Raw genomic sequence first — 26,549 nt, 5'->3', positions numbered from 1 at the left:
TATCAAAACTTTAAAAAAATCGGCAAATAAGCCTACTGCGTATTTTTTCTTTTCAAAAATATTAGAAATCTCTGTAATGAGGTAAACAGTACAGTATTGATTGATCTGTTTTTGTGAAAACCGTATTGAGAAGTTGAAATCACATTATGGTAGAATATGATTTTTTTCAATCGCGATAACATTACTGATTCAAAGATATTCGAGAAAACAAATAGAATAGAAATAGGTCTGTAGTTTTGGACATAATGAATATTTCCTTTTTTGTACAAAGGTATAACTTGCTATCTTTAATATTTCAAGAAACATACCTAATTGAAATGATATATTTACAACATAGCAGAGATGCTTTCCTATTAAATGTGCACTTTTTTTATTTAGTAACTATGGACGGGACTTAATCTATACTCGCAGAACAAGAACTAGAATTGATTCTGATACAGGTCAATAGCTTCTCTTCAGTTATCGGAGTCACAAACATACCATGCCTATTACACGAGATTTTTTCCCCAATACCAATATCCGATATTCCAGGTGGTAAACATACATTACGAAAATAATCATTAAAGCTTCAGTAATGGCAGTAGAATCAGCGAAAGAATTATTCCAATAATTTACTAGCGATATTTCACGCATTGGATTACTCTTTGTAGATTTGTTTATTGCGTTCGACACAATTTCATTTTATTTTTACATCTATATATAATATTTCATTGTGAATTCTTTTGGCTGCTCGAATAACTTTCTCATGTATTTTATTGTATGTTTCTATATTTGCTTTAAATTTAACTGGTAAATTTGTGAAAGTTTTCAAAAGTTTATTGTAATATATCTTTTTGCTTAGAAATTTTTATTCGTCGCGCAACCCACCTTTGCGCGTTTTTATTAGGGCCTTTGTGTAACTGTAATGGGAAGGCTATATTAAAATTATGCAGAAAAGTATCAATAAAATAATTGAATTTATCATTAGCTCTGGACAAATTATACCAGTGTTCCAATATTCATGGGATAATAGAAAAAAGAAATAATCTATATTTTCATTTGAAAAAAATGTAATTCTCATTAACGGTTTTTGATTTTTCTTTAAATGTTTATCGCAGCTATTTTACAATAAATAGCTTTGTGATCGGAAAATCTAAGAGTGGTACATTGACAATAGCATGCAGGTCATATAAATTTAACAAATTTTTAAACTTCGATTATTCAGTTGAAAGTGTTAATTTATCGATGTTTATATCACTAGAAGAACTATGATTTTAAACTTCATGCATAGTCTCGTGAGAAGTTTTTCTACATTCTTCAAATAAAGTTCTTAAGTAATCAGCAGGGTTCCTATACATACATACAGTACAAATATTTAATTCATCAGGTTTTAATGTAGCAAGTTCACAATGTGTTTCGATGCAGAATCTTCGTACGTCAATCTCGATTGCATTTAAAAATGCACGAGCTAAAATTGCAACACCGTCTTGATTTTAGATTGTACGAGCGTAATAACTTACGAAGTTGAAACCACTTAAGCTAAGAGCACTGCTGATGTTCGAAGCTAACCAGTGTTCATCTATACAAAGAAGTTGTACATTTGAAAGTTCACTTTCTAATCGACGAATATCGACACCTTTTTAACAACATATAGGAAAAGCTATTAGGCGTGTCTACGAGAAAATCCACCCTATGAGGTCCGCATTAAAAAAAGTTTTTACAAAATAAATACAAGTAGAAGACAAAAAGGTTACAGATTTGAGTCTTATAATCTAAAGTTAGTTCATGTATAATTATATTAATCTACCCTTATTAGTTTTTGAACTATGACTAAACGTAGTTTTGGTACGCACCACGTACATACTGTTTCTTTAGAGATTACATTTTATTTTAGGAAGAAATCAGCTTCTCATGAGGAAAGCTTTAGTCCGGAATCTCCTGTAGAAGCATTTCTGACAATTCAAGCAAAAAAGAATCTAAACAGAAGTAAAAAACAACAGCGAAAACAGTCGAGTACAAAAACATCGAAGAGGAAGGTGAAGAGATTGAGTGACACGCTCAAATCTGCCGGAAAAAAGGGAAAGGCTGCAGCAAGAAAGAAGAACAAAGATAATGTTCCTGTTCCTGTTGAGAAAAAGACACTTAAAACTAATCAAATTGGTAAGCTATAAACTTAATTTACTAAAATTAGTATAGAATATATAGAGAATTAAATTACATTACTACAGACCAAAAATAAAAATTCATTTTACTTTCTTAAAAATATATGTAAACTTATTGTCCCAAAATTTCAATTATCAACCCCGTACTGAAAATGGAAGTGGTAGAAATAAACCATTTCTGGTTTCAGCATAGCCATCATACGCCAAAAACGGTAAAAGCGAGAAGCGGATGTTTGCAATGATCCTAGCATCCACCTTCTCTCTATCCAAACCGGTAGTGGTAGAAATCAACCTTTTTAGGTTTCAGCGTTAGTCGTCGTGGAACAAAGACGACCTTGGCCTTTGGAGACGGACCCATCCCGTCATTTGGTTCTGAAACTGAGGAAATCTCTAGAAGACCGATCGCGGGCTTCGAATCACGTGCCGAGTCAAATTTTGGAGAGACTGAAGATATATGGCAGGGTCCATAGCCTGGACTGTGTCATAAATCGTGAGTTACACGCAGCGTATCCCTTTATATACAGTATATATCGGGTGTTACAAAATAAGTGTTACAACTCTTGGGAGGTGACTCCTGCTACTGAAAGAAGAAAAAAAGTTCTCTTGAACTTTCGGCTATCGGACATAGTTACGGATCTACAAGGTGCCGAAAGCTTGGGAAAATGACTTTCGGACGCCAATAAGTCGGAAACTATCCAACGTAAAGAGGGCGGGTAATAAATTCACTGAAGAAGTTATACCTGCTGTATTGAATTTTGCATGTTTCACAATCCTACCATGCACGCGCAAGGGATTCCCCAAATGAACGTAGGGGGTCCCGGATAATCTGCCAAATGAAAATTGGTATAAATGGATATGAATTGATAGGGTTTCTACCAGGTAACAATAATTCGTTTGTATTAAGTCGATATCTGGAACAAATACAAAGTGGCGGACACCTTCATGCCCGGGGAGATACCTTAGAGTTAGTGAAAGAAAGAGGAAACAAGATAATCAAGACATTCACTGTTAAAAAAAATCATACTTTGAAATATTCAAAAGACAAGATTTGTGTATAGTATTGTCACCTCTTCCTTGGTGCATGCAAAGAACACTTGCTGCTGCATAAGAAGTATGATGTATGAAGTTCTTTGTTTGTTCATGCCGTAGATGGTATGAGTTTTTAATTTAATACTTAAATTTTTTTCTTTTTCCATCGCTTTTACTCTACAGGATGGACAAACAAAGAACTTTATACATTACTTACTTTATGTAGCAGCAACTTTGGTTTAGGTGAGCCGAGGAAGAGGTAAGGAGTACAGATTTTCGCATAAACTATTGACAGATTTTGTCTTTCGAGCGCTTTAAGATTTATATTTATAATTAGTAGACCTGCATTCCATCACATCAATTAGTAATTAGTGAAGACGTTATTTGAGAAAAAATGCCTTATCTCAATCAAATTTTCAACATAGATGAGGTTCGGGCCTCGGACGATTTTTATCATTTTACATTGACGATGCAACTTAACGAGGGGGAGAGGGGATATATATATATATATATATATGAAAGTAACTGTCTTTGTGACTTCATCATTTTTGAACCACCCGACAGATCTCATTCAAATTTTCAACATAGATGATGATCGGACCTGAGATGTTTTTTTTTTTTTTTTTCATATCACTTTCACGGTGCAACTTAAAGGAGGGAAGGGAGAGAGACATTTACAAATGTTCGAAAATGACTGATTTTAGTGTCGGATCTAAAGTTTTCGGGGTCGCTGAGATTTCCGATGCTGTTTAAATTCAAATTCAGCCTCGCAGCTTGGGGCGAAAATGACGACTCCATAGTTTCCGGAGTCGCTAAGTTGAACAGTGACACTTCCGATCCTGTTTACGTCCAAATTGAGCCTTGTAATTTGGGGGGGGGGGTGAAAAGATATATGTATATATATATATATAATGGTAATGGTCATTTTCGATTTTATATATATATATATATAATCGAAAATGACCATTATCAATGTCGAATCCATGGTTTTCGGAGTCACTGACATGAACAGTGACACTTCTGATGCCATGCCTCGCAATATGGGGAGGGGGAGATATATAAAATCATGGAAAGTAACTGATATTAGTGCCGAATCCACAGTTTTCGGGGTCCCTGATATGAACAGTGACACTTCTGATGCCCTTTAAATCCAAATTCAGCCCTGTAGCTTGGGAGATGGGGTGAGAGAGGAAGGGGATATATAAAAGTGATCGAAAATGACCGATATCAGTGTCGAATTAATAGCTTTCGGGGTCATTGAGATGACCAATGAGATTTCCGATGCCGTGCCCCGCAACACAGGGTAAGGGAAAGCGAAATATATAAAAAATATCGAAAATGATCGATATTAGTGCCGAATCCAGTTTCCGGGGTCAATATGATGAACAGTGATACTTCCAATGCCGTTTAAATCTAAATTCAGTCACACAACATTGCGAAGGAGGAAAGGAGAGAAACATAAAAATCATCGAAAATAATCGATATCAGAGAGCGCTTTAGTAATAGTAAAAAGTGACTGACTAACGGAACATATTACTATTTTTTTTTTTTTTTTTATTTAACCCAACGAATCGAGTAATTGATGCTAGTTACGGATATAATATAAGCTAATGAGAGAAAAAAATTCTAATTGATTGACGATATTGAAATGGGCAATTCTTACATTAAAAAGTAAGAGGTTCCTGATGAACAAAAGTGCATTAAAGGTTATCAGCTCTCAGCAAGTAACCTATATGCAATAATAGTGATACTATTTGTTGAATATTTTTGTTGTTAATACTCAGTTTAACATGTTCTATCATATTTATTCATATTCTCGTATATACTTTCTTTTACAGTAGAAAAGGAGAATGTGAACCAAGAGACTACAAGAGAATCTTCTTCTGATGCTCTTTTTAAGTAAGTATAACATATTCTACGCATTTTTTAAAAAAAAATAATTTATCCACACAGTGGACATGCATCTGGGAAGCGTGCAGCGTGACTCTTCTAGTTATTTTTTATTAAAACTATTCAGGGTAGCAGTCTTTCATATTAATTATTGTCAGTTGCACATCAAGACATCAATAATTTCCATTTCAGTTTCAATTTATTTATCCAATTTCGTACGTAAGCGGACAGAGACCAGTATATAGGAATTGTCATTAATATTGAGATATTTGAGTATATGTTTGAGTAACTTTACGTAGTGTCAGTTAAATATTCATTAACATTCTACTACACTTTGTGACTCAAAAATTTGAATAACTTTTATGAATATTGGTATGGTTTGAATAACCTTAAAGTGAGTCTAAATCTTATTGTATAATTTATTGGACATAATAAAAGCACTTTTCTTAGTACAGACATAATTTTGATACAACGTGTATATGTTATTCTTTTATCGAGTGTCGTATGAATGTACATTTACGTGAATAAAAATGCTTTAATTCGTTAAGGGAAAGCAGTAGCACTATAGAAAGCTTCCTAGAAAATAATTCCAAAACTTAATAAAAACTGGAGCTAGCATAATATAATGAAAGTAAAGTTTGTTTTGAAACAGAACCAGTCTATAAATCACAAAACAGTGTTTAATCTTTTATCTAGATCAACAATAAGTTCATCCCAAGTCAGTCTGTTGTTTATTGTAAATTGAACAAGATCGTTTATTGAACTCGCCACAGCAAAAAATGAACTCGCCCAAGAATTGAGCCTTGAGAAACGTCTGTGGAGATAGCAGCGGTTTTGGAGGAAAATGCGACTTCTATATTGCTAACTGTTTTACTTCTTTGAACTATCTATTTTCTGTTCGTCAAGTACGAGGAAAACCATTTATGCACTATACCTCTAATGCCGTACTTCTGAAGTTTGTTCAATAGAAGAGAATGTTATACACTATCAAAACTTTAAAAAAATCGGCAAATAAGCCTACTGCGTATTTTTTCTTTTCAAAAATATTAGAAATCTCTGTAATGAGGTAAACAGTACAGTATTGATTGATCTGTTTTTGTGAAAACCGTATTGAGAAGTTGAAATCACATTATGGTAGAATATGATTTTTTTCAATCGCGATAGCATTACTGATTCAAAGATATTCGAGAAAACAAATAGAATAGAAATAGGTCTGTAGTTTTGGACATAATGAATATTTCCTTTTTTGTACAAAGGTATAACTTGCTATCTTTAATATTTCAAGGAACATACCTAATTGAAATGATATATTTACAACATAGCAGAGATGCTTTCCTATTAAATGTGCACTTTTTTTATTTAGTAACTATGGACGGGACTTCATCTATACTCGCAGAACAAGAACTAGAATTGATTCTGATACAGGTCAATAGCTTCTCTTCAGTTATCGGAGTCACAAACATACCATGCCTATTACACGAGATTTTTTCCCCAGTACCAATATCCGATATTCCAGGTGGTAAACATACATTAAGAAAATAATCATTAAAGCTTCAGTAATGGCAGTAGAATCAGCGAAAGAATTATTCCAATAATTTACTAGCGATATTTCACGCATTGGATTACTCTTTGTAGATTTGTTTATTGCGTTCGACACAATTTCATTTTATTTTTACATCTATATATAATATTTCATTGTGAATTCTTTTGGCTGCTCGAATAACTTTCTCATGTATTTTATTGTATGTTTCTATATTTGCTTTAAATTTAACTGGTAAATTTGTGAAAGTTTTCATAAGTTTATTGTAATATATAACTTTTTGCTTAGAAATTTTTATTCGTCGCGCAACCCACCTTTGCGCGTTTTTATTAGGGCCTTTGTGTAACTGTAATGGGAAGGCTATATTAAAATTATGCAGAAAAGTATCAATAAAATAATTGAATTTATCATTAGCTCTGGACAAATTATACCAGTGTTCCAATATTCATGGGATAATAGAAAAAGGAAATAATCTATATTTTCATTTGAAAAAATTGTAATTCTCATTAACGGTTTTTGATTTTTCTTTAAATGTTTATCGCAGCTATTTTACAATAAATAGCTTTGTGATCGGAAAATCTAAGAGTGGTACATTGACAATAGCATGCAGGTCATATAAATTTAACAAATTTTTAAACTTCGATTATTCAGTTGAAAGTGTTAATTTATCGATGTTTATATCACTAGAAGAACTATGATTTTAAACTTCATGCATAGTCTCGTGAGAAGTTTTTCTACATTCTTCAAATAAAGTTCTTAAGTAATCAGCAGGGTTCCTATACATACATACAGTACAAATATTTAATTCATCAGGTTTTAATGTAGCAAGTTCACAATGTGTTTCGATGCAGAATCTTCGTACGTCAATCTCGATTGCATTTAAAAATGCACGAGCTAAAATTGCAACACCGTCTTGATTTTAGATTGTACGAGCGTAATAACTTACGAAGTTGAAACCACTTAAGCTAAGAGCACTGCTGATGTTCGAAGCTAACCAGTGTTCATCTATACAAAGAAGTTGTACATTTGAAAGTTCACTTTCTAATCGACGAATATCGACACCTTTTTAACAACATATAGGAAAAGCTATTAGGCGCGTCTACGAGAAAATCCACCCTATGAGGTCCGCATTAAAAAAAGTTTTTACAAAATAAATACAAGTAGAAGACGAAAAGGTTACAGATTTGAGTCTTATAATCTAAAGTTAGTTCATGTATAATTATATTAATCTACCCTTATTAGTTTTTGAACTATGACTAAACGTAGTTTTGGTACGCACCACGTACATACTGTTTCTTTAGAGATTACATTTTATTTTAGGAAGAAATCAGCTTCTCATGAGGAAAGCTTTAGTCCGGAATCTCCTGTAGAAGCATTTCTGACAATTCAAGCAAAAAAGAATCTAAACAGAAGTAAAAAACAACAGCGAAAACAGTCGAGTACAAAAACATCGAAGAGGAAGGTGAAGAGATTGAGTGACACGCTCAAATCTGCCGGAAAAAAGGGAAAGGCTGCAGCAAGAAAGAAGAACAAAGATAATGTTCCTGTTCCTGTTGAGAAAAAGACACTTAAAACTAATCAAATTGGTAAGCTATAAACTTAATTTACTAAAATTAGTATAGAATATATAGAGAATTAAATTACATTACTACAGACCAAAAATAAAAATTCATTTTACTTTCTTAAAAATATATGTAAACTTATTGTCCCAAAATTTCAATTATCAACCCCGTACTGAAAATGGAAGTGGTAGAAATAAACCATTTCTGGTTTCAGCATAGCCATCATACGCCAAAAACGGTAAAAGCGAGAAGCGGATGTTTGCAATGATCCTAGCATCCACCTTCTCTCTATCCAAACCGGTAGTGGTAGAAATCAACCTTTTTAGGTTTCAGCGTTAGTCGTCGTGGAACAAAGACGACCTTGGCCTTTGGAGACGGACCCATCCCGTCATTTGGTTCTGAAACTGAGGAAATCTCTAGAAGACCGATCGCGGGCTTCGAATCACGTGCCGAGTCAAATTTTGGAGAGACTGAAGATATATGGCAGGGTCCATAGCCTGGACTGTGTCATAAATCGTGAGTTACACGCAGCGTATCCCTTTATATACAGTATATATCGGGTGTTGCAAAATAAGTGTTACAACTCTTGGGAGGTGACTCCTGCCACTGAAAGAAGAAAAAAAGTTCTCTTGAACTTTCGGCTATCGGACATAGTTTCGGATCTACAAGGTGCCGAAAGCGTGGAAAAATGACTTTCGGACGCCAATAGGTCGGAAACTATCCAACGTAAAGAGGGCGGGTAATAAATTCACTGAAGAAGTTATACCTGCTGTATTGAATTTTGCATGTTTCACAATCCTACCATGCACGCGCAAGGGATTCCCCAAATGAACGTAGGGAGTCCCGGATAATCTGCCAAATGAAAATTGGTCTAAATGGATATGAATTGATAGGGTTTCTACCAGGTAACAATAATTCGTTTGTATTAAGTCGATATCTGGAACAAAGGCAAAATGGCGGACACCTTCATGCCCGTTGTGTGTGGTTGCATAATCGCCAGGTACGGATGCTGGCCAACAGTGACGTTCTGAGTATTAAGTATAGCGAATTTGTACTCAAATGCTCTAGAAAGACTTCTGAATTGTTGGTAGAGCACAACAGATGAAGCAGGGTGATTCACATGTGTGAAAACACTTAACGAAAAATGTCCAGAAATGCACTCTAACTCAGGAAACGTGAGTTCAAAGCGTCGGAAATGTAAAGATTAGCGTCAAGAACATGAAAGCCATTGCCAATTCACCAATAATATTTCATCAATCGGATGCAATGTGATCTGCACGGTTGCTTACGAATAAGGATGCAACAACTGAGGCGAAGTTGAAATTGTGCAAGGGGACTCACTAAGAAACTGTAGTGGGTAGCTGACTAAATGAATGTCAGTAGTGGGATCGCATGATCGATATTGAAATGTGGCCAATGTGTGTATTGATATCAACATGTAGCTAATGGACAAATGTCAACATGTCCCACTGCTGCTGGGACACCGTCCCACTTGCGAAAAATAGGAAAATAACTACTCGTGTCTTGAATCTAAGGCCGTGGGCTCCCAGTAGGATTGGAAACTGCAACCGCGCGAGCTAAAGCGAGCGCTCTAGCCCTGAGGCTTCCAGGAAACCTCACTTTCTCTGTATTCATTTCTTTGAGGAGTACCCACTTTGTTTGGCAAGCGCTCTTGTACAGCTTTCCGACATGCTTGTATATTTCATTTTGTTACTCCTACTGCACAGTTTTAAACAATCAGAGCTTTAAGACGTTTCTTCCTATTTCTCATATTTTATTTTTCATATGTATGGTGTTCTAGCAGTAGTGTTACATATGCCAAATTGGTTCATTTTAGTCTTTGTCTTGGCATGTGCACTGTGTGTAAGGTACGAATTTCTGGAGGTATTTTCCTATATTTCGAGTACGTTATATGTCCCGGAAGACGTGGGACATGATACAAGTTTGTTATTTTCACGCTCTATCAGAATTTAAACCATGGATTAAGAGATTTCTTGTGATATGTGTCGACTGTGGGACAATGTTCCAAACAAAGAGGAACATTGATACAATCGTGTTCTAGTTACGTTCTACCAAAAAGTGCACCAGATGTTATAGCAGAATGTACAACGTTATTTTCCTAGTTTTCGCACGTGGGATGGTGTCCCAGCAGTTGTGGGACATGTTGACATTTGACCATTAGCTACATGTTGATATCAACACACACATTGGCCACATTTCAATATCGATCATGGGATCCCACTAGTGACATTCCTTGAGTTTACCCAGTTTCTTAGTGAGTCCCCTTGCACAATTTCAACTTGGCCTCAGTTGTTGCATCCTTATTGGTATGCAACCGTGCAGATCACATTGCATCCGATTGATGAAATATTATTGGTGAATTGGCAATGGCTTTCATGTTCTTAACGCTAATCCTTACATTTCCGACGCTTTGAACTCACGTTTCCTGAGTATGAGTGCATTTCTGGACATTTTTCGTTAAGTGTTTTCACACATGTGAATCACCCTGCTTCATCTGTTGTGCTCTACCAACACTCCAGAAGTCTTTCTAGAGCATTTGAGTACAAATTCGCTATACTTAATACTCAGAACGTCACTGTTGGCCAGCATCCGTACCTGGCGATTATGCAACCACACACAACGGGCATGAAGGTGTCCGCCATTTTGTATTTGTTCCAGATATCGACTTAATTCAAACGAATTATTGTTACCTGGTAGAAACCCTATTAATTCATATCCATTTAGATCGATTTTCATTTGGTAGATTATCCGGGACTCTCTACGTTTCTTTGGGGAATCCCTTGCGCGTGCATGGTAGGATTGTGAAACATGCAAAATTCAATACAGCAGGTATAACTTCTTCAGTGAATTTATTACCCGCCCTCTTTACGTTGGATAGTTTCCGACCTATTGGCGTCCGAAAGTCATTTTCCCGCGCTTTCGGCACCTTGTAGATCCGAAACTATGTCCGATAGCCGAAAGTTCAAGAGAACTTTATATATATATATATATATATATATATATATGTGTGTGTGTGTGTGTGAGTGTGTGTGTGTGTTAAATTTACACAAATCCGCGTACATACTCTCACAAGTAGAACCAACTGTCATCTAAAATACGCTATTTGCGTTTTTGTTCTTCATAATTTTTCCGTGTTTATTTTGGCCCGCACGAACGTGTATAATATGTGAACGTAATCGTAACGGCCATCGTATGAACGGCCTGGGAAAGATAGTGGTAATCACCAGCTCCATCGAAATTGAGTTATTATGTTCAATGGGATCACAGAATACTTCGTAGGTTGTTGAAATTCGGAAATTTCCATATGGGAGGGGAAGCTTACTTGACATGTGGCAACAATGTATTGCAGCGGACTTTTTTTTAGTTTACTCAAAAGTTAAAAAACATCGGTTACCATGATCTTCCCGCGAGTCGTTCATATAATAAATAATGTTCAGTAATGATGATTTCGTTGTTACAAAGTTCATGAGTCGAGGACTAACATTTGGGAAAAGAAGGCTGAGTTATTCTATTTCAATAGAGGAACCTCCCATGAAGTTTTTAAAATTAGCCAAAAAAAAAAAAAAAAAAAAAAAATTGAAGAATATATATTTGTAGAAAAATTAATTACTGCAAAATTTAACTCATTAAATTACAAATGAATCTCACGTAGGGTTTAGATATTCACGTCTCATGTAGCCTCGATGCTAAGAAAGGCGCTCCAAATCAAACAACCAAGAACCTTGTTCTAATCCTTCATTGTAGTAGGTTCCACCTGATAATTTCAATGCTGGGAAGGAATATCAAGTTCCAATGAATCAGTCAAATGAACAATGCGAAAAGTCGTAATTCGATCCCAGACCATGTAATAATTAGGATACATAATATCGTGTTGGTGTGTTTTGTCAAGCTCTTCCGTTCTTTTCAACCTAGTTATATCACTATTCTCTCTCTGTATATGTTTATTATTATTATCTATTTAATTATTTATTTATTTTCTTACTTAGTTGCTGCGACTTCAAAGTCTTGCAAACTTACTCCTAGAGAGGATGCTTTCGAAGACGTTTCTCCTCGAATACCAAAAAGCATCACCGGCCAGGTATGTATTTAGAACTACTCATGTACTTAAATATTAATTAAATGTAACGCTGTTACAGAACGATGATCGATGTAAATCCAGCCAATTTCGGAACGCTGCTGTCGTATGTGTATTTGCGCCAGAAACAGGAAACTGTCGTCGTTATTAGTGCTATGTATCGGTTTATAGATATCAGAGTTGTGTTGGTGCTAGTGAAGTGTCGCCCAAAAATGAACGGTTATTGGGAAGTGTCAGTGGCGGCGATTGGACATTGAAAGTGGGGAGAGGCAAGAGATGATCTGAATATTTGTATATCAATGTTAGTTTCCCTGGTTGCTTCTAACGCTTTGTTTAACGGAAGGTTGTATAACTAATAGGATACTATCTTTCTCAGGTAAAATACCGTGTATTGTATTTCATATTTTATTAAGTAAACTGACAAGAGCAACGCAAGTAGGTACTAGCCCGTTGTACTCTTAAACAACGAAGGTGTAAGAAGAGATTTCATTCCTTGCTCATGAACATCTTAAAATACTGTCTGGAAAATTGTGCGATTAGATTATTTAATAACAAATTGGCAAAACAAATAAATCATAGTAATGAATAATGAGGCTTCTTTTGCAAAAGTTATGTAACTGGGAATTCCGCATACAAAATAATCTTAAAACCTAGAATTATGTTGAATTCACTAAATTTAATTGTATATAAAATGGTACACTCCTAAACACATCACTTCGCTCGTATATTACACTGCGAAACATTGGAAAAGGTAGAGATTCTTATTACTCTCTTTTTAATTAATATTTCTTACTGAGCTCCTTCGTGGCTAAGCGGTTAATGTACGCGCCTTTGGCGTGGGAGACCCGGGTTCTATTCCGTCAGGAACTCACGTAATTCGGGTTTCGCGTTGATCAGTAGGTTCACGTCTCATATAGCTTCGCTGCTGAACGGGATGTTAAACTCAAAAAAATCAAATCAAATCAAGATATTCCTTACTATTAGAAAGAAGAAAAGCCATTTTAGGAAGTGTCAATTTTTGCGCAACAATAACTTGTGAAATACTTCTTTTTTTGCGAAATGTTATCTCAATTAGTTTCAAAGCGGTTGACTAACATATCGAGCCCTTGTAAGAACAAATGAAAAGTATGCTGGAATTGTTGCGCTCCAATAGATTACTTTTGGGTCATTTCTTCATGGCAATTAAGATGCAATTCCTGTAGCTTTCTTAACTCCACGGGAAGACAACCAATACGTACTCACGCAAAGTCAAGTATTATATGGCACCATTTTTTTCTATGAACCACTAATAAATACAAAAAACTTTATATTTGCAAATTAAACTATATACATTAATGGATCATTTCAAAAAAGTGGGGGGAAACTGCCCCCTTTGCCCCCTAATCGCCGCTCTTGTATATAGTATATATTTTATTATATATATCATGTTTCTATTCCACCCAAATTTTTCGCGTAACCAAGCAGTGAAACAGTGTTTGGAAAATGTTTAACAATGGAAGTGACCACAGATACAGAGGTTGTGTCCAGGCAAGCACAAATTGAATCCATGCAGAAACATTCGCAAACAAAATGATCCATTCAAAGTTACCAGCAAAAGTGTTGTCTGAGATACTTCATAGAACTTGTTGACTAGCTGTCCAGGAGAACCCACCTTTTGAACATGACATGATCCAGGGACTCAGGTCGCGTAGTCTACTGTGAATCTTGTCATTTGTCTCTGTTTTGGTTGTGATGCCCACATAAGGACCAGATTCACAACATTCTCCCTCATCACATTTGCAAAAGTAAGATAAACTGGACGAAAGACATTTGATAGGCAAGAGGGAGTGTCAAAAATCAAATTCAAAGCATACTGTCTCAATTCACCGTCTTAATTCAAATACGTTAAATTTTAGTTTCATAACTATTAACATTTTACCATTGAAGCTAGAAAGTCTTAACTCCGTGAGACGCGCATCATCATACATTAATGAAGATGCCTTCCGTGTTGTCAAATTTTCTTGAGTTTCCCTTAGCAGTTAGTGTTGGAACTTTGGCAGTTTGCTTCATTATTAATGTAATTTTTGTTTCACCAGAAAATGTTAACTGATTTAGAAACTCTTGAGAGCATTTAGCATCTTTTGACAGCATTTACAATTGGTAAAGCGACTGAAAACAAATATTTATTTAACAAACTTTGAGAACTAATATATGCAGGGTGTCTCAAAAGTCCCCTGGCATAGGGTAACTCTGTTAATATCAGAGTTACAACATAATGTAAAAGGAAAAACCATCTCTAAATATGATGTTTTCAATCTAAAGGGAAAGATTTTTCTTTTTTTTTTAATCGGACGAACCATTTCTTCTGTACACTCTTTATGCGTCCAATGTTAAATGAAATGGAACGTTGCTATTTACCTGGACCCACAACATAAGTGAATGAAGTTACTGTTTGAAATGGGGGCTGGCCATCGACATGTTTGCGTAAAAGATGTATTGTTCCGTATTTGCAATGTATTTTGTACTTTGATATATATATATATATATATATATATATATATATATATATATATATATATAATTGATCTATTTATAAGCACAATTTTGATTCTATGTTTATTTTGTTCATAAGGATACGGAAAAACCTTCACAAGTGAAAGGATCTAACAGTAAACACCCTACCTCGTCGAAATTAAAAAGGAAAGCGAAAGAAACGAAAACTTTACAAGTATCCAAGAAGAGGCGACACGAGGTCAATCCCCGTGGTGAAAAAAACGGAAATAGCTCCCAAGTTCCAGAGGTGAGTTATACTTGTAATTCTATCTGTTTCATTTCATTTCCCTCGAAGACAATCTTGACAATCAACATTACAGTAATTATCATTGTAGTATGTGCTATTATTATTAGCTAAAAGCGCCTTAGTTATTAAGTGTGCTTCTACCATTCAATGCGATGTGTAGTTTTGTTTTAAAAAGTGAAAGATTTTATTTCGTTTTTACTGAAAATATTATATGAGTACATTTAAATTTCGAATCATGAACAGAACGTTGTCAGTGTGTAGGGAGATGTAAAAAGCTTTCATTGATGTGTCAATCCTTTATCATTTTGGAAATTTTGATGGAAGAACGAGTAACCAGGTCAGTTGGATGAAGATTTTAGAAGAAGGATAAAAAATGTGATAGAAAGATGACTGGATAAAAATAACTTCTTAAATTTCATACTGTATTTAAACCAAATAGAAGAAAAAGTTTTGAAAATCATGGAACGGGTCTTTTGACATAAACGCTGTCAAAATTTCCAAAAATACTATTTTCTAGCCAATAAAACTCTAGCTGAATTGCCTAAAAATGTATATAATAGTATAAATCCTAGGTACTTTGGGGAACCTGCCCGACAAATTTTAGAAAATAATATTTTTTGTTGGAATGACCTTCACAGTTTCTTAATTTCCACTTACAATATAAATATAGTACTCATAAATGCAAATCAATTACTTAGTCTATATTTTACGTCAATGTCTTCGTGACAGTGTTGTATCTTTTTGTTTAATTTCTTATCTTCCGTAATTGGACTCTTCCTTAGTGGAGATTGTGGCCCTTGGGGATGCAACCTTTAGGAATGTACCTGTTGTTTGATGAATTAGGATCTAACTTGCCTGTATATGGTTCAAAAGTAATTTTGTTTCTGAGCTAGTTGTGTATCACTTACAGAATATGTTAAATTTTATGATACAAAAACGTGTGACTGATTTTTAGCTTTTTAAGCGTCATGAAAATTTCACTCCCTGCTTTTCCAGCTCTGTGTAGCGCTATCACAGCTGCCTGGATTTCGTAATCACTTGATTCCATTCTGCCTGTACTAATTGCGTGTCTCCCTTTCCATAGCAGACTCACAATGAGTCATCATCCATTCCAATGCAAGACTCTTTCATTCTCCTCACAACTAGCAATGTTGTAGCCTCTGGAACTTTGTAACACTATTTATGACCGGACGAGGTACATTATAATTCCTTTGATTTAAGTTTCGCTTAGTACCACTCTTACTCTTAGTCGTGTTACGGTGCTGGCAGCTTAGTTAAGAATGTTTGAAGGGTGAGAAAAGCTGTGATTTTTTTTGGAATTAGTATTGGGATCGTTTAAGGCACATATGTATAGTTCATTATAATTAAGTAATTATCAGTATTTAATATGTAATTAATTTAGTGCGTATTATTGATCAGCTACTTTTAATTCAATTGCAGAACACGAATCAATCGGAAGACGATGCGCTGGTCGGGAGAGATATCTTGGAATACGATATTCCGTTTCATAAAACAGGTACTAGATTTTATAACAGATGATTAGACCATTTAAATAAAGTAGTGATACCTGGATGAGTAAGGAAACTGATTACCTATTCGTGCAGTATTTTAACGTATCAGAACTACTATTTCGGTTGTGTATCTGCAACTAGTTGGGGTACAAAATCTCATGTAGCTGAAATCTCTCCTGGCCAGAACCTTACTGGATGAAATCACAGTAGGATAAAACCTTGTCAGGACGAGATCTCGCCGTAGCAATTTCTTCAGTGTAATGTTCAAAATATCTCAACGCATATATGTTCTAGAAGAATCATATAACCATATTGACTCACGGAGGAGAATAGTGTGCAACGTATATTTAGAAAATAATAATTATTACAAATAAACAACTAGATCTAACCCATACCACGTTATTCTACTAAATTTAGAAAAGGAAAATAAAGATAGCTTAGCATTTAGGGGGTTTATTTATCAAGAAACGGCCTTGTAATATTAAAAACTGAAATTTTGCAACTTGCAAATATCGACAGAAAGGCATTGTTTGACATACTTTTCAATACCAATAGATTAACTGTGTTGCTAACTCAACGTAAAATTGTACTTTAAAAAAGGAAAAAAAGAAAAGAAATTTCACTACATTAGGTTATTACAAGTTTCAAATCTACATGTAAATGGAAACCTACAATACCACATTTATTACTCAGTTACCAATTAAGAACGCTAGAGTATCAGAAATATCCAAATTTTGTAGACTTCTACACCAGCAATACTGCAGATAAGACGGACGTTTGGATGTTGTGATACTGCAATGTCACTAATTTTAAAGCTGAATCACGAGTTTTCGTTTAACTTATATATATCTGAATTATGTAATAATCTGATGTTTAGCAGCTTCAAAAAAAATATATTGGGTTGACAACACTGTTAACTTGGTGGTAACAGACTATGTCAAACTGTGTCTCTCTGATGATAGTTGCGTCGTACAAAATTTCATCGTTTTTGAAAGTTGCAATAGGTTTCAAGTTAAATGTTTCACGCAGTATATCCATTCATCTTGAACCCGTTAATTTTTCCCCTTTTCTAGTGTCTAAATGAGCATTTTTGGTTCCACATTAGTTAACTCTTCGTTCTACCTATTCCTATTATTATTATTATTATTATTATTATTATTATTATTATTATTATTATTATTATTATTATTATTATTATTATTATTATTATTATTATTATTATTATTATTATTTATGTCCTTAGAAACTCAGTGCATATTGGGAGATTTCGGCCTGCGGAATGTTGGCCCCGAGAATTTGTCAATATAATCTGCAACGATCTATACATTTAGAGGGCAGTAGGAATCCAAAAGCTTAATTTCACTGCTTACACATCTAGTATCGTTGGTGTGTAATATGCGATTCTGAATGCCTTTCTGTCGAGTAGCTTTTACACAATTAGATTAAAATTTTGTTATGGAATTATTAATAATAGGAGCAAATTTATGGTTGACAACATTGATGTTTTGTAACAGAATCTTTGTGCATATCAGCTTTGACCAGTGGAGAATGAGAGTAGGGAAGGTCCATTTTCATCGGTTTGTACATTCGTTATTTCAAACTCTTTTTTTATTTTATTTTTTAAAATACTGTATAAATTCAGGATAATACGTTACATACGGAAGGTAGTGACAGTGCAAGAAGAGGAGAAACTTTTGGATTCTAAGAGGCTCCTGAGATGGGCCTACAGTTGGTTCCAGATAGGCAACCAAAATACTTCCCCGATAAATTAAATCACTGCGCAAATAAGTAAGCAGTTTTCTTAGTCTTTTATGTATTAATGACTGTACACTGCATGAATTTAGCTTACAGTGAAACTTACTTAATTTCTGCACGAATTTTAGCGTGGAGTGAAACTTACTTGTTTAATTGTTTATCCTTAGTTGAAATAGAATGGTAAAAAGGAAATACGACACGACACGAATAACTAATGTACAGATTAATAAAAGCATATTCAATGTAATTTATCTGAACGGACACCTGTCAGTAACAGACAGATTTTTGGGCCTGTCAAAATATATGTATTATTATTGGATAGGACTATCCTTTACGAACTCTCAGACGAAGATGCAAACAGCCTCCTTTTCTCCCTAACATTTTAGCAACCTTTTCACAACGGACTTCCTAGTTGATACGTATTTAGCACAAATCATACTTTCTACAATTTGAAAATAAGTCTGATGCAGTACAATAGAAATTAAATTATTTCCCACAAAGTGTATTTGTCTTAACGTGAATCACCTGTGAATCGCCAGACTGAAAAGTTGATGGCTGAATTTGGTTTTCTCCCCTCTGTTCACAATAAATTTTCAATATTTAATACTCATGTTGCGTATTTCTTTGCATTAGTTTTATTTTTAGTACACACAGTATACGAATTAAGGAATTTTTGCTGTGGATATAATTACATCTCCCAGTGATACTTCTGTTTCTTTATAGAAGTGTATATTCCCCTCATCATCCCCGTAATATAAATACCAAGAACAGCATTTATAATTAATACATTTACTGAATACTGCATACTGCATCGTTATTCAGAGGTTTCACCGTAGTTATATTTGCGTGGTTCCATAATAGCATCCAAATTAAGCAGGTGACGATCGTAACAAGTTTTACTTTATGAATGTAATATTTGACACAAGAAATAAGCTGGAGGTTTCGACATTTTTAGTGTTGTTTTGTAAATAATAAATATTTTTTAGGATTTTGAACCATCTTTAACAAAATTATTATTATTATAACGTAACTGAATACGAAAATATGTTAGAGAGTAAATGATCAAGTAAAGTATAAAAGTGAAATATTAGTGTTCATTATACTAATATTAATAAATTCAACACGAAGTAGCAATAATATGTAAATTGAATTGTTTAAAAGGAAACAATACCCTTGCCTAATGATTTTTATTTTTTCAATAATAAATTTCATAATTATTTAAAAGATTTGGTGTAAAGAAATTATATCTTGAAAAGGTAAATAAACATGCTAAACTTAAGCCAGCAAATATAAACTTGGGCCATGTAAGGCTTCAACAATTATCCTGCTGGAATAATGTGCCATTTCTCAAAGTCTTAACTTCTTGCAGTTGAACAAGAAAGGCAAACCAATGTGTTTTGCAATATTATGAGATAATTAACTGTTTCATAAATTAAACTAGGAAACTGTTACTGCATATGACTCGAAGCTTGGATTAACACAGAGCGAGCGCCACTGTAATACAAAGTTTGTCTGAGTAAATGTAATTTATCAAATCGATTTTAAGTGTTTTTTATGTATTTATTTATTTGTGGTGAGGATACATGTCAGGAAGATGTAAAATACATCCTTGTTACAACTGTAAAATTTCTTGTGGGTGCTGCAGTGGGGACAAGAACTTCTCATATAGCGTTAAGCTTACGCCTAACTACACATAAATATCCTCATATATAAATAAGTTATATATCCGTACTGCAAACAAATCTTTATCAAAATATACCACTAGATGTGTAGTTTAATACCAAATACGATTTCCACTGAAAATGACATCAATATAAACACATACATAAAATTTAGGCAATATAAACGAATACTTAATATAATCTTGCAAAAGTCATAATAACGAACTTAGTAATCCATATTGAATACAATTCTTTCTTCTTTTAATCTAAGTTTTTATATTGCCATGAGCCGGTTGAAATGCCCCTACTCACACAGGTAGATGTTCCATTATAAAAGATTTGAGTTTCGGTGTGCTGATACGAAACTCCCACACTGAAGTACAAGATTATACCATTACAATATATATATATGGATAATTGGCGAATAGATGATAAAGCTGTGCATAAATATAACATGAATTGTTAATCCAATTATGCAATATAAATACATACAAAACAATATATGAATGATTATTTGACTTTATCGAGTTACTTTTCTGAACAGCTCTGTCTAAATTAAGTATTATTATTATTATCATTAATATTCATTATACACCCATAATCGTCGAATATTTTTCATTACATTAAATAATTCCTATTCTATCAACATTAGATTCCATAGAACTGTTTCAAAGCTAATATTAACCGTTCGATACACTCATAATTAAAATCATAAACTATTGTTTCTCACCTATCTTGTTGCACTGCATATTAGAGACGAAATATTTATACTATTTCTTCAGCTCAATATATATCGATTTCCGAATCCACATGCACATTACGTATCAATTATTTCAAATGCAGTTACCCATAAAAATAGTGTTGGATTTTGCATTAGCTAAATGTCGATCCGAGGCTTTGATTAATTTACAGCCGTATATTTCTAAACTAAATCACCGATCACACATACAAACTTACGTTGTCCCAAGGTTCGTATATACACTTCCATATTTAACAATTTTTTTCTTTTTAGTTACCTCCCTTACGGAAGATTTATAAAGGAAGTCCCAGCCTTAGGGCCTTGTGGACTACGTCACTATATTTGTTTTAATTATAAATTGTTTGAAATAAGTAAATGTACTAAAATGGCACGAGCCAAGATGGCCGAATTTGTCTTTTAAATAAAATTGTTTATCACACTATTAATGTAATAATACAGAAGGATAAGCGGCACATGAACATATTGAAAATGAAATATAGTATATGAAAATGATAACAAATAATAAAATCGTCCAAAGTAATAAATTGTAAATAGTAAAAGTTGAATAAAAAATGAGAGCAAAGCTCCCCCATTTAACAAATTGTAAACCATTTATGAAATCAATCTGGTTGCTTACTAATAACAATTGAAAACGTTTTCTTAGGTTTTAATTTTACATCATATGATACAGATCAAAACCCAGTTTTAGCATCCTGAGATACAGATCGAAACTCGAGTTGCCGCTTTTCCAAAATATCAAGCAATGTGCTAGGTTCAGGTTCAGTTTAGTGGCACATTATGCGGTTCTTATTAATGCAATTAACATATCTTTCTAATCTCCCAACAGTCCTATAAATATTTTAATGCATCTTGTCGAGTTACAGATGAACAACAAGGTTAGCTGCCTCTCACATGAAGGCAATTAGATTTAGAGCACATGAATATGAGAAATTTTTGTTTAGAATTACGTTTCTTATCTCCTTCTATAATAATTACATTTGTTCCTGAACCCCTTTACATGTAATTCGAACAAGCTGTAGGAACATGTATTTACTGTTGATATTGTTTTGTTGACAGTAGAATTTAAGAATAAAAAAATAGTGATAGAAATGGCGTTTGAAGTAAATATATATTAATTATAAGAAGACAGTAACGGCCCTCGTAGTCTAGTTGTGAAGAGTGAAAAAGGAGTAAGCGAAGACGGCAAAAGGTTTACATTATCGGAGGGCAAATTCGAAAATATCTGTAGTAACACAAGGAGTAAGATAGCATTTAGAGAAAGGAAATAAGAGAGATATGTTTCTGTATCGTATGAAGTATTGTACGCAATGAGAGAGTGACCGGAAAACTTTTTACTGATCGTGATTCCGTAGGAAAAGAAAATAAATACAAAAAGATGTGGGAGGTTACAACAGTATGTCCCCTATTTCATGCGAGCAACATTTCAAGTACTTGTATTTAATTATTTATATGACAAATTAAGAAATTGGAGTTACCATAGAGTTAATTTAAGAGGGGAGAAGAAGATAATTAGAATATTGACTGTAGAAAAATAAAAAAATAAAAATAAAAATCCTACTTTGAAATATGCAGAAGATAAAATTTGTGTAGTTTCGTCACCTCCTCCTTGGCGCGTGTGAAGTAAACTTGACGCTACATTAAAGACATGATGTATTAATATGTTTGTTCCTCATGTAGATAGTATGATTTTACAATTTGATAGTAAGATTTTCTTCTCTTCCCATCACTATTAATCTATAGGGTGACAAAGAACTTTATACTTTATGTATCCTATGAAACAGGAATTTTTGTTCATATGCGCCAAGAAAGAGGTAAGTAGTACCTGAAAACTGCACGCGCATTTTATATCTTTTGGATGTTTCAGAATATGAGAACTTTAATTTACAGTAGTAGAGGTACATTCCATTATAACAATTAGTAGTTTGTTAAGACTTATTTGATAAAAAAAATATGTCCTAATAGGGATGTGATATAAGGTAAATGAGGAAAACAAATTTTTAGTTGGTTGATGATATTCTAATGAATAATTCTTCCATCAAAAGTAAAAGGTTTCTGGTGAACAAAAGTGCATTGAAGGTTCTCAATTCTCAACAAGTGACTTACCTGCAATATCAAAATAATTGTGATAATATTGTAGAATATTTTTGTTGTTAATACTCAGTTTTAAAAAGTTCGTTACAACTATAATCTTCATGGATATACTTTTTTTTTTTTCAGTGAGAAAGGAAACTGTGCACCAAGACTCAACAAGTGAATTTTGCTCTAATGCTCTGTTTCAGTAAGTATAACATATTCCACATATTGGTTTCTTCTATCTAAACAGTGCACATATATCTTGCAATTGCATGTAGCATGACTTTTCTAGTCCTTTTTTATTAAGGCCATTAAGTTTTGTTCTTATCTCATAATATGTAATTTCTGTCTGTATTCAAACTTCCTTTGTAACAATTATAATAATAATGAAGATCAGTGATTTAAATCAGCTACCATTGATTTAGTTCAAGTTATCTTATCCATAATCGTTTTCATTTAAGCTAAACCTATTGCACTAAAAGAACTACTTACTGCTTGCAGACTAGCGTTTGATATTATGTTTAATATTAAGGTTAATGTATAAAATACAGTGTCCGTAAAATGATGGTGCACTTTTTACCGGTCACAGGAAATCAACGAAACAAGATAGAAACGTAAAATCTTCACCGAATAAAAGGAAAACTTTCAAAGTGTTATACCTATTCAGTGCAGTTCGATGTGGCTTCCATTTGCTGCCCTACACACATCTAAACTTTATTCAAGTTCTTCCCACACACAGTTAAGGAAGTCTGGTGTAACACAGTGAATAATGTCTGTGATTCTCTGTTTTAAATGATTAATGTCATTGATACCGTAGTGGCAGAGATAACTTGCAAACCGTTTGCTATCTGCTTGAATTGCAGGTGGTCCAAGCATACATCCAGCTTGATTGAAAAACGCAAGCATGCTGAAGCTGGATTCCAGTAACGAAGTTGCATGGGGGGAACCTTGCACTCAGTCTTCCATTCAAGTTTGATGCATCCGTTTACAAGACAAGTCAGTAGCCAATGAACGGCTAGTGATGCTGTGACGCTCTGAGAAGGGACTAAAGCATCGCTTGCAAGTACAACAAAAGGCAGATTGTATGAAAGCATACGTTTCAAGTGCAAGCGTACAAAACTGAAAGATAAGCACGTGCCATCCGGCCGAAACCTTTCTTGCTACTAGGGGAAGTTTACTGTATAGATGTTGCTTCACATAACCCCACAAGTAAAAGTCTAAGGATGTCAGATCCGGGGTTCATGAGGACCATGGCTTCACAGAACCCCTGCCTCTCCATCACTGGGAATATTGTATCCAGAAACTCACGAGATATGTCGGCATAGTGGCGCTTGTGAAAGCGCCGTCATGTTGAAAGATGATACCTGGAAATGGTGACACTGTATAAAAATCCAACGCAATTGTTTGCCGTCACAGTCTCTTCCGCAAAGTAAAATGGGCCTATCACTTTAGAATGCATCAGGCCACACCTCACGTTCATCTTAGAGGTGTTACTTTTGTACTCAACATAGATATGAGGATTTTCAGCAGCCCATACTCGGACGTTATGGAGATGAACAAGTCGATAGACGTGGAATGTCGCCTCATCACTTGAAACAATCTTCTACAGAAATCGTTCATCACTAACGATCTCATGTAGCATATCTGTAACAAACTCGAATCGTTTGAGTTTATCCGCCGATTTGATAGCATGCAACAGCTGCACTTTGTATCCCGAAGAACGTTGACGTTTCTTTAACACCTCATGAACTGTGGTCTTGCTTAGGTGTAATTGTCGAGCACACACACGCACAGATTTTTAAGGGCTCCTTAGGTAGCTATACAGGAGAGCCTCTTCAGATTTGTCATTTACCGATGGACTACCAGAACGGGGTTTGTCCAACTGACTGCCGATATCCTTCAACTGCGTATCCCACCGAGTAATGTAATTCGTATGTGGTGGCGCTTCGTTGTGCATGTGACGATATTCACGTTGCACTTTGTTCACAGTTTCAAATTTAGCAAGCCACAGAACACGCTGAATTTTCCTCTGTACGGTCCACATTTCAACAGATATGGACGTGGGCTGCTCCGCTGCAATGCAGTTCGTGATATCGCGTCATCATCTGTGTGCGCACACGCATGCATATTATAGTACGGGAACTTTGAAGGTTTTTCCTTTTATTTGGTGACGTTTACACTTTTTTCTTCTTTTGTTGCTTTCCTGTGATCGGACAAAATTGCACCATGACTTTATGGACATACTATGTCATATTCTTAAAGTCGTCCAGAGAGTAAAGAACGTTTTATTTGAAAACATGCAGTACAAGTTGTGAGTGAAAAACAGTTATTTGACCCATGTCAGACAACTAACTACGTATCCAGTTACCATGTAAATTCAAGCATGTATCGCAGCGCAGTATTAGTTTTCATATACTGTCGTATTTCATTGCTATAAAGTATTCAGGGAGTCTGAGGCACCTTTGATCCTTGCTCTGAGCTCGTGTAGGTGTTTAACCAATTCCCTGTACTTGTAGCTCAGTTTGAAACAGAGCACAAGACACTGCAGATGTTTATCCCTATCAAGTTTTTCGCAGATAACAAAACATTGACACGGTCAATCGCCCCGGGGTTCTGGAATGTGGATTCTCTGTAACAAAATTCATCGAATCCATACCCTGGGGTTCGTGTACAGAACTTTTGTTTTCTTTTCTTTTACTTTTTTATTTATTTATTTATCTTTGTGTGTGGCTATGTAATCAATATTAATAATAAAGGGAAATAGTGCAGTGAACGTAGAAGTAATATCAATACATACAGATAAAATGATTCCAACTATAATAACATCATTGTTCCGTTACCTGCCTTTCATATTAATTATTGTTCAATTGTACAAAAAGACTTCAAAATTTATTCATTATATGTAGTGATACACGATAGTATGATTTAAATACATGCACACTTAATTACAATATTAATTACCAGCTTATTCTTCAATGATCATATCAACACCAGCATCTATTATAGCTTACACACAGTAGATGTCATCTTTCGTTCGTAAGAAGGTTCTTGGGAATTGGTTGTTACCTTCCTTTTTTTGTCTTTTTCCCTAACAAAATATATCTACAAAGTACGGGGAAACTTCGCCTGAAAACACATCCTGAGAAGACAATTCAAAAACTCCTGGTGAAATATTTAATACTGATGGCAAACACGTAGACGAGCTTTAAAATATAACATTAAACATTGTTCTTTAACTTTCCTTGGTCTAGACTTTAGATCAAATATTACATTTAATCCTCTTCTTAATACAATGATTGCATGAGATACTTCGAAGTACAAACCAAAATTACGTGTCAAACTCCTCGTGGCAATTTGGTCATCGTTTGCGTCTTGGGCGTGGGGGACATGGGTTCGTTTCTAGGAACAGAGGCTCATGTGGTTTGGTTTATACGTTAAGCTGTAGATCTACGTTTCATATAGATTCGGTTCTGAAACGGCTCCTAAACCCTAATTCAAGCAACTAACTAACCAAATTTACGAACTGTTGCCCCATAATTCTCGTAGTTTTCAATTTTCGAGTTATATATTTCTGTTACTTTTCAACAGAACTCCATTTTATATCTACGCGCCATTGCAATCTTTGTATTTTACCATCAAAATCATTTGAAAAGTCTTTGGGGGGAAACGGGGAGGGGGTTGTTTTAGACACTAGAAAGTAACACTTCTGAGGGACTTCTTCACGCGAGACATCTGCCTCGCAATAAATTCTT

The 26,549-nt window shown here is 34.5% G+C and overlaps 1 protein-coding gene across 8 annotated transcripts in view; it reads left to right on the top strand.

The window, feature by feature from the left end:
* The window catches only part of LOC145661197 (uncharacterized), a 453,672-nt gene that overhangs the window by 373,828 nt on the left and 53,295 nt on the right, over positions 1 to 26,549 (top strand). For 7 of the 8 annotated variants that reach the window (XM_081726653.1, XM_081726657.1, XM_081726650.1 and 4 more), the window contains 7 exons: positions 1,874 to 2,139; positions 5,009 to 5,069; positions 7,921 to 8,186; positions 12,170 to 12,261; positions 14,870 to 15,037; positions 16,478 to 16,553; positions 22,942 to 23,002. In XM_081726653.1, coding sequence (XP_081582779.1) covers positions 1,874 to 2,139; positions 5,009 to 5,069; positions 7,921 to 8,186; positions 12,170 to 12,261; positions 14,870 to 15,037; positions 16,478 to 16,553; positions 22,942 to 23,002 — 990 coding nt within the window. The remainder of the gene's footprint in view (positions 1 to 1,873; positions 2,140 to 5,008; positions 5,070 to 7,920; positions 8,187 to 12,169; positions 12,262 to 14,869; positions 15,038 to 16,477; positions 16,554 to 22,941; positions 23,003 to 26,549) is intronic. The other variant, XM_081726655.1, reaches the window with a different exon arrangement.

Source organism: Thermobia domestica, chromosome 1 (assembly GCF_964235325.1).
Source record: "Thermobia domestica chromosome 1, izTheDome1.hap1.1, whole genome shotgun sequence".
Taxonomy (NCBI): domain Eukaryota; kingdom Metazoa; phylum Arthropoda; class Insecta; order Zygentoma; family Lepismatidae; genus Thermobia; species Thermobia domestica.
This window is presented reverse-complemented; position numbering and strand designations above follow the sequence as displayed.